General features: G+C 39.2%; 1 protein-coding gene across 3 annotated transcripts in view; it reads left to right on the top strand.

Moving 5' to 3' along the window:
• Positions 1-7,298, top strand: part of LOC105562266 (heterogeneous nuclear ribonucleoprotein 27C) — a 39,128-nt gene extending 31,830 nt beyond the window's left edge. For 2 of the 3 annotated variants that reach the window (XM_012012979.1, XM_012012978.1), the window contains one exon: positions 6,512-7,298. In XM_012012979.1, coding sequence (XP_011868369.1) covers positions 6,512-6,636 — 125 coding nt within the window. In that variant the 3' untranslated portion in view covers positions 6,637-7,298. Of the gene's footprint in view, positions 1-3,701; positions 6,107-6,511 lie in introns of those variants that run through there. The other variant, XM_012012977.1, reaches the window with a different exon arrangement.
• Positions 7,299-9,761: the final 2,463 nt, after the last annotated feature.

The raw sequence follows: 9,761 nt of genomic DNA on the forward strand, positions 1-9,761 counted from the left end.
AAGCAGATTTATTAGAACGAAGGAGTGTAAATCGCGAGTAGTTGATTAACAGTAAAAAGAATTGTTACACGACTTTAGGCTGGCAGCTGGTTTATTAGTTTGATTCCGACGTTTTTCGACCATACGGGGGTTGTGGTCCTTTTCAAGGAATTAGATAATAAATATTACGTCATCTCTATTAAATTAAAAAGAGGTTTGACACCTATCTCTGGGTGGGCCACTCGGAGAACCGTGTTCGAAGGCACGTCCATCCAACGTAACGACCACAGTAGGACCAGCCTAAAGTCGTGTAACAATTCTTTTTATAGATTTATTAGGTAAATCGCGCCGATATTAATCTCTGATGTGAGCAGAAGTTTCAAGCGACGTAGAGGGGATGCTCGGAGGTTGGAAGCGTCGAAATTAGTATGGGACGGGCACTTCGAAAGTGAAATCTCACAGATGACTCGCACTGATCAGGTTCAGAGGTGGAAGGATCGATAAGGAAGGCGGGCAGTAGAGGACGAATGAAAGATAGGAACGCACATGGTCGCCCGCGGTCGGAGAAGAGAAGTGTGCTGGGAAAGCGTGTCCGTTCGTTTTTTCTCGGAAAACTCCTCGATTCGTGTCTTCGAAGGAAGGGTATTAGTCAATCCGACGTGGAGGCAAACGGCAAAGACAGGATGGTCTGAATAGAAGGGATCGACGTCGACTCGTTCCGCTGATTTCTTCTGGTCGTTCCTTTTTTTTTGTTGCTTTCGACACTTGCCGGCGAACATTAAGGGGCAAATAAATTACTCGCGCATTGTTTAATATATTTTAATACTTATCCACATATACGTAACCGATTGCATCAGACACAAGAGCTACATGTGTCCCCGAAATGTATTTCTCGTGCTTGGTACAATCGATTACATGGACGCACGAACGAATGAGATGTATGGAACAATTTGCGAGTAATTGCTTTGCTGTAAAATTTTTGCCGGTAAGTATACAGCACGAACACTATGTACACACACGCGTACACACTTCTTGCTTTCGTCGTGTTAATTAGCCCATACGAGTACGTCATACACCATACGCTCTTACTCCCTCCCCCCACTCTCGACGGCACATAAAATAACAGTACTATTATGATACTGTACTATTGCTACTATTATGACTATTATTACTACTACCCCAATTATTACTATAAAAATTACTACTTATACTATTATTATTATTACTATAATTATTACTATAATTATTCTTACTGCTATTATTATTATTATTCATTGAACACACATACACATATATATATATAAAGTATATATATATTAATATGCTTAACGTGTTTCTAGTGGATTAATTGATTAATTGATACTTAAGATATATTAATAATATTAATAACGACGAAAAGTCATGTATCATGGATTATGAGACATATATAATATTATATATATATACATAAATCTATATACTACACATATATATAATGATGATAAGTTAATACGCTGATTACTATTATGATATGATAGAGAGAGAAAAATGAATCATTATTCGTAAAAATACATATTGGTATAGATTATGAGAAATTATGATTAAATAGAAAATGATATTGATGAAAGAAAAATTTCCATCTCTTGTCAATCGAATTAATCTCGATCCCTTCACTTAAATTAGATCGCACCTTATATAGTTACTATTTCATGTGGTTGAGAGACTTAAAACACTGCACAGCATAAATTTTTATTCCTAGTGACGATCGTATTTAGCATACTTAGAGCTAGTTGTCGCGGGATGCTGTATATGAGTGCCAGTTAGACGATCAGTTTCAGTACCTCTCATTTTTGAAGGATTTTCTTTTGAAATTGCAAAATATCTAATTTGTATATAACACATGGTATGAATGACAGCGAGCATGCGAGTGCGCGAGAGAAGAGAGATGACATGTGTTTTCTTAGAACTTTGATTGCGATGGCGCACCTGTCCGTCGATCGATTCCCCTCGATCCCTCGGATCAGCCGCCATCGGCACCGGTGTACGTTCCTTCTACTTTCTTTTTGCCGCTTCTGTTTTGCAATCACCCTCACGCATTGCGATTTCCACCGTGCATACGCGATTATGCGCGCGCAATCCAAGTACGGCTGCGTCAACGCACGGAGCATATTTCGTTGGAAAAGTCATGTGTCGTGGATATACATTTACATATATTTTACACGTGAGACAAGTTTTGACGTGCCAATTTTGACGCTTGCCCCTTACATGGAAAGAAATTGTCGAGTCGACATTGCGACAATTTTTGCCGTATGCACGGTGCCGCTGTCATTAACGAGAACGAAATTACAGAGGTGGTCCACTGTTAAAAGGTATTGATCGAACGGATTCTTTGGATTTCCATTGCCGCAGACATTCAGAAAACGTATCGGAAACGGTGGAGACAAGCTTTTAATTAGTGCAGTGTTTTATGCGCGTCCCAACATATCCCGCCATGTTCTCTCGAATCTGAGGCGTGTCGTCCTGTGTAGTAATTATCATGTTGAGAACAGAGCTGTTGCATTGGAAATAATTTCTACCTTTTCTTTTCTTTTTACAATCGAATTCTCTCGCATCGCAACGGGAAAGTCTCAGTTTCGAGTTGGCCTGGTATTAGACATGTCAGCACTTTCGTATGTTCACTTGATGATTTTATTCGCGAATAAGACCTTTCTTTAAAGCTTCCTTCTTTTAGTTCTCTGATTCCGTAATAGAGACTTGTATCATTTAACAGAGATCTTAATCATTAGTGTTGACATGTTCATAAATCGAAGCTTAATCTCTAAGTACACTTAACCCATTAACCGGGCAGGCAGTTAAAATATTTCTCCGGCGTCCGTAATTTTAATATGCGTACATAATTTTCGTACTTTAAAGATCGTAACATACGTAACATAGTTTCATATATTAATATGATATAATAGATATAATAACACGTATGTAGATATAAATATATATATACCTGACGTAAAGATCGTCCAAAAGTGCATCGATATCAAAATGGCACGAAAATACATATATAATTTTCAATTGAATAAACTCAGGACAAATTTTTAGATAATACGATTTCTAATTTATAAGTTACTTGATATAGAGACGATTTGTATATTATAGTAATGTACGATGTTTTTGAATTCGTATATCATACAATAATTTTAGATAAGTCCTAGATTATTAGACTGCAATGAATATAGAATATATAATTACAGCGTTAATGTTATGAAAACAAAAACTCGGTTAAAGGGTTAAATTAGGAGCTTCATGAGACCGTGTTCAGCCACTTGAAGTAAGACCATCCTCGAAGAGAAAAAAAAAAGAACGCACGAACCTCTAGAACCACCTCTCTTTCTCTTTCCTCTCTAAGTCCCCCTTCTGTCATTTCATGCTACCCTCGACCGTCGCACGAAACTCGCTCGAGAGTTTTCTCCAGAGGAGCGGCACTCGAGGGAGAAAAGTGCGTTCATAGAGATGAAACGAGCTCTAACGATCTTCCCTACCTTTCTTCCCCGCAGACATCCTCCCGATCCCCAAATTCAAAAACATCGAAACCGGAAGTCCGACCTTCATTCCCAACGGAGACGCAGCCCCTGGTCCCCAACGGTTCTCCTTGACCCAGCATACGAATTACCATCCTTATAGGCGCTAAAAGACCTCGTCGACGTCATCCGAAACGGCCGAGAGAAACAGGTTTTTTTTTTTATAAGTAGCGCGAGTAGACGGGATAGGGGAAGAGAGTGCGAGTGGCAGAAAGCGAAAAAGAATGCGAGAGAATGGCTGCGTGAGACTGGACGCGCACAATTTCCGGCCGGATTCACCCCGTGCGCGTGTCACGCGCCGGTTGCATCTCTCAACAGTTTCGATTATACATCACAACTTGTTAACTTTATAGCGGTGACTTTGAGCTCGTTTCTCCAGCAATCGAGAATGGCGCGCAGTAAGATTACCGAGTAAGGATTAATTAATTAAATTAGCCAGAAGTAAGTGTGTGCTCGGTTTATACAGTAAGATTAACTAAGCCACCGTCACATATGTTAGCTGTACGATTTTCATTATTAAGCTAACATTAAATTTTATCGCTTAACCTTTAGAGTGTAGTATCTTTGTAGTAAGTCTTAAGGTGTGTCCCGCTTTTTTATGGATATACATGTTACCTTTAATCGTGACGATGTTTCTATAATTGTCTTAAGTGATTAAACGTTAAAAGTATAAGCCATTAAACGACTTCCATTTAACGCTTTTCAATTGCAAATGTTACAAAATAACGAGTCTATAACGGTGATGTCTATTACGGTCTGCGAGAAAATTGAATTTATTAGTCATTTTTTTGCTTTTTTTACAACTCATTTAAATTCTTTACCTTCAAGTTAGACAAAAGTGGGCTAGAATATCATTCTAAACTATTAAATTACGTAGATTGTTAATTATTCGTTTCATATCGCTGGATTAGTTTCGAAGAGTCACATTCTTTTCAACTCTATGATATTTGAGCGACATACTTTTCTCAGTGCAAAAACGTTTTGACGGCGATAAGATTGAATTGGAAAGCGTTAAAAGGGGAATCGATGAATCGCGATGACGCTCCGGTTTTACGCCTGCCGTGAACGGGGACCGGTAAGGTCGGTGCGAACGAGTTGACCCGTTTTTCAGGGCGTCCCTTTTTTTTGCAAATTAGTCACGAACTCGTCGCGATCCGAAACTTGTCTGGAGGTCCTAAAAGCCGCCGCTCTATGACGCACGCTCGGATCTCTCGGAAAGAAGATGTGTGTAATCTCTTTCGAGATCTAGGTCGGTGATATTAATTCAGCCCGTTTGCTCTCGAGTTTTCAAATTACCCTCCGCAAAACTCCATTCATCCATATCTACCCATTTGTTCATCCATCTGTCCGTCCACCCATCCATCTATTTATCTATCCGTCCGTTCAACCATCCATTCATCCGTCTACTTATCTATCCATCCGTTCAACCACCCATTCATTCATCCACATCGATCGATCTATTCATCCACCCATCCATTCTGCGCCTCAGATCGTTTCAGAAGCGAGACATATATTCTCTGATCCTACTTGGTATCTTCAAACTTCTTTCCCTCGGGTTTCACTTTTACTCGCCCCAAATAGCTTTCCTCTTCTGCCTTTTCTTCTTTGTTTTTACTTTACTTTCTCACATTGCTACTTGTCTCTGTATATCTACATATATTATTGCAGAGTTGATTAAATATTCAAATCCAAGCGATATAAAAGAAAGTAATATCAATCTTGTACATTTCCTATTATTTGTTGTATCTTTTTAATTAATTCCACATTAAACGGATATATTTCTTTAAAAGATCTTAAAAAATTTATTAAAATTCACGCAATTTTTTTGCTCGTGTAAAGTGTTTACTTTTGCATATATATCGCGGATCATGCTTTTTAATTGTTTGTGAAAAGTTATCCGGTGAACTCTACTTTTATTTATCTTTCCTATTTTTCGGTAATACCACGTTTATGGTTGCAATTACTACTAATAAAAAAGCACGTTACAATTATTGTTTTATTATCAAATTGGTAATTATTTGATCGCAAATGTTCATTATCGATTAAATTTGTAGTATGTGACGACTTTAGATGCCCTGATTAGTCTCCGTTCTCCGTTCTAACTTCTTTTTTTTCACCTAATTCCAACAATCTTAATTCTTTGCAGTCCTATATTCACGTTAAAAACATTATCTCCATGCTGCTACAATATTTTGTAATATAAAATACTTTTAACAACTTGGAATTAACACAAACATTATAAATGTATCTAATTATTCGAACTAACTGTAATAAATGTCTCTCTCTCTCTAAATACAGGAACGTCAATAAAATAATTTATCACGTGATATTCAAATATATACAGGGTGACTCTGAAAGACCGCCCATTAATTACACAGCGTTGTTTCCTATTACAAACTGAGCCGAAAAGTCCTGAACCATTTCTCTCTATAATGCTTAATAAAAAAAACAAAATTGTTAAGTAAAGTCGTACGAATTAGCGCCGATCTTTAGCCGGGAGCACGTCAATGAACCACGTGCTTAGTAGTGTACGTCGCAAACTACTAAGCACGCGGCTCATTGACGTGCGCCCGGCTAAATCAGCGCCAATTCTTTACTAAGCATTATAGAGAAAATGGTTCGGGACTTTTCGACTCGGTGTTTAATAGGAAACAACGCTATGTACCTAGCGGATGGTTTTTCAGAGTCACCCTGTATATCAGTCTCGTGTTACCGGCCAATGCATATCTGCGAAGGATCTAAACGCAGCAGTAGAGGCATCGTATCGTCAGAATTGGATCCACTTTCGAACACTCGTGATTCGGGTTGCAAAGAGTTAAACTCCTTTCGCTTTTCACGCTCGGGTCTCCTATCGAGGATATCAGTCACTTGAGTTATTGTAGAGCAACGCGAGCCACTGCTCTGTTACCACCCTCTCCGATTACGTCCTCTTGCCACGTCCTGGCACGCAGTACTATGTTCTTTTATGCGATTCTATACAGGCGCCAGATATGGATCGTCGAGCGTTCCTGCTGCGCCAGGAACCGACAACTACGGCGGTGGGCCCCAAAGGGGTTACACAGGATCTACGTCGAGCACCAACAATTATCATCCTTATCGCCGCTAGAAGGAATAAAGACAGAACCGATCTCGGCTTTGGCCCAAGACTCCCCTCTTCCCCTCTTTGTTGCTAACGTACACATTCGTATGCATACTTATTACTGAAATAGTTTATACCGGCGATAGAGTACACGCGCCCTGTTTTACTTTAAGTCTGCGTTGGAGAAACTCGTGGAGAATAAGAGATCGGCGTATGGTACTTCGTGGGACGAGCGAGAGGCGCGCGAAACGTTCGAGGAAGGCGCGATGTTGCCTGCCGTCAAATTTGCTCGACGTCGACTATAGGCGTGTACAACGGAGAAAGGGGGAAAATTGCGGAATTCGCGGCGAGAAACCGGATCGCTGCTGTTACAGCGGATCGTGCGGTGTCAAGTAAATTTAAGATCTATCACGACACTTCATTGATTGGTGCCACTCGCGAGGTCGAGATACTTTTACGTGCAGCAAACTCCCGATTAAAGTCGATTTTAGGCCTTCGTCCTGAATGCATCTCGCACATCCAAGGAGCATTGCTCGAGCCTTTCAACCAAGTTCATCGAGAGAAAGTGCACAGGTTTTTACAATCGAGATTAGACATTCTAATTGCTATTGATTAATTTCTAAACATTTCTAATTTTATATATTGGATAACTATGAAAAAAAAATATTATGGTAATATATAATATATTATTGCATACATATATTATGTATATTATATATGTGTAATATTATATATATAAAAATATAATATTATATATATAAATATATAAAATAATATATATATAATGACGATAACTTTTCTACACAAAGTTCAATTTTTCCCAGTAGATTAACATTTAAATATAGGCATTTGCTACACATTCATTGACGGAGAAAAACTCGTGAGAACTCATCAGTGATCTGTCATTAACAGACTTTCGGCAGGTTTAGACGTACAAAACTCTTACAGCGATTCACTTGTACCGTTTGTCATTTTATTTTTACTATTTCGAAACGCACGCACGTTTGCATGCCCTGCGAGTCCGAGTTAAGCGACAGACTGCGAGCTCGATATCTGGCTTTTCGAAGCTGCAGAAAGTAAATAGCTTGCCGATGTATATTAACGTCGATTCGTGTGTTCGCGAGTTAGAATTGTACCGCGGACAAGTGTCGACTGGCGTAAGAAATAGTAAAAAAAAACACACACATTTTGTGTCTTTTTAATCGAGAAGTTAATAAGTGGTAAGGAGTGTGTCGTAAAAATAAGGAAACGATTCATCGAACGGACGACAAACCATCGACGGTCGTGTTATAAGAATACACGACTGCTGTAGAAGACAATATCTTTCTTTCTTTTTTTTTTACGTGCTGTACAGCTCGAGAGATCGACTCGAGGGCTCCAATTATTAAGTTTATTCTCAGCAATAGCGTTCATCTTACCGTGTCTATTCCGAGTTCTTCACTTTCGTTTGCGGACGACGAAATTGTCGCTTCCTTTCCCTCCCCTTTTTCGTGTTTCTTCCCAATTGTAATTGTCGCGACGACAGCGTTAGAATATAGACACTTCGCGCTTTCTTTTTTTTCGATTTCTGCCTTAGGAAGTTATTTCCTAGACGTCCTGTTTATTTTACTCACTGGATGACGTGAGGCATGTGGACGCGAGGTAAAAGAAAAGTCAGGAACGCGCGTGAAGTTTAGCGCACTGCGAGCACCGATATGGCCCGATCACTCGACACAGTTATCTCGATATTTGTTTCCTTTTCTACTTTCGCAGCTTGTCGTCCCGCTTTAAAGGTCTCAGCATCCGCGGAAATATCTTTTTTCCGATTTTCAGTTGAATTGAAAATTACACTTAGGACCAAACTGTCGTCTGCGATGTTATTAACGAGAATGCAATAATGCATTGATTTGCGTAATGATATTTGGCCAAATTATTTATTTGTTTAGAATTGATTGTTTTCGAGAGGCATCAGAGCGTATCGCATACTAGAAATCCGGAAGACCGAGTCAATCTGTGCATTTCAATATGAAAATATGCATCTGCATTTGTCGTATAGCTCTCTTGTCGTTATTTCAAGACCTTTTTGCAAAGACCTGTCGTAACGAATGGAGCGAGCACGGTTTGTCCTGCAGCAAAAGAATTAGCGTAAGGTCAAAACGCCAAACGTATTTACTAAAAATTGCGATAGCGGTGTACGGGATAAGAGTAGTGTTTTAGATACGGTGATACATTTATACGCATGTACAACTGTGAAATGTACTCGACTGTAAAATAAGGGATGAGAAATATATGATAGGCCCAGGCGTGTCTGCGAGACGCGCATCGACTTACGACTTAGTGGTGCACCTGCGCTCCGGTACTTCCGCGATGAATTTCGAAAGAGATCCTGGAGATTTGCGACAACGAAGAGAGACACGCATTAGGATACAGCCGTGTAACGTCTAATGATAACATTAACTAAAGAGTTGTAGAATAATCAACCCGTCGTGGTACGACTGCTGTTGATGGCACACCACCTCCATTTCTCCCATTCACCATTCTAATACTATATTATTGTTTATAGTATTTTGTTACATACCGCGAACCAAGAAGCTAGCAACAGATGCATTCTTTTATAGCATAGAGTAATTGATATTCCGTACGGATTAATAAACGTTCACATTTTAATAGAAAACGCTTCGAGTGGTCAGTTATTTAATTGTCCTACCACTTCTGCTTTCCTACCTCGATCTATTCTCCCTGCAGCTCGGTTTTCCGTATGTAATTACGGGAACGAGAGCTATTGATGCGTTTCTCTCCTGCAAAAGTAAACATATTTATCAGTACAATTTTTGCTGCGATAAGTAATCATTTTTTAAATCTACATTATTCTGCACATATATCATTTAATTTAATAATATGATTTAATTATATAATCAATGTAGAAAAATTGTTAAACGACGCTAACCGGCAAATTCTAATTAAAGAAATTTATTGCGAAAAATATTACCTCAGTCAGGGTTTGAACCTGGATTTTCCCTACACTCGAGGCGGGCGTCTCCAATCTTCGACCACTGAGGCATGTGAGACGCCCACCCAGAGTGTAGGGAAGTCCAGGCTCAAACCCTGGCTGAGGTAATATTTTTCGCAATAAATTTCTTTAATTAGAATTTGCCGGTTAGCGTCGTTTTTCT

The sequence above is a fragment of the Vollenhovia emeryi genome, unplaced genomic scaffold, assembly GCF_000949405.1.
Source record: "Vollenhovia emeryi isolate VEMERY1.0 unplaced genomic scaffold, V.emery_V1.0 DF939192.1, whole genome shotgun sequence".
NCBI classification, from domain to species: domain Eukaryota; kingdom Metazoa; phylum Arthropoda; class Insecta; order Hymenoptera; family Formicidae; genus Vollenhovia; species Vollenhovia emeryi.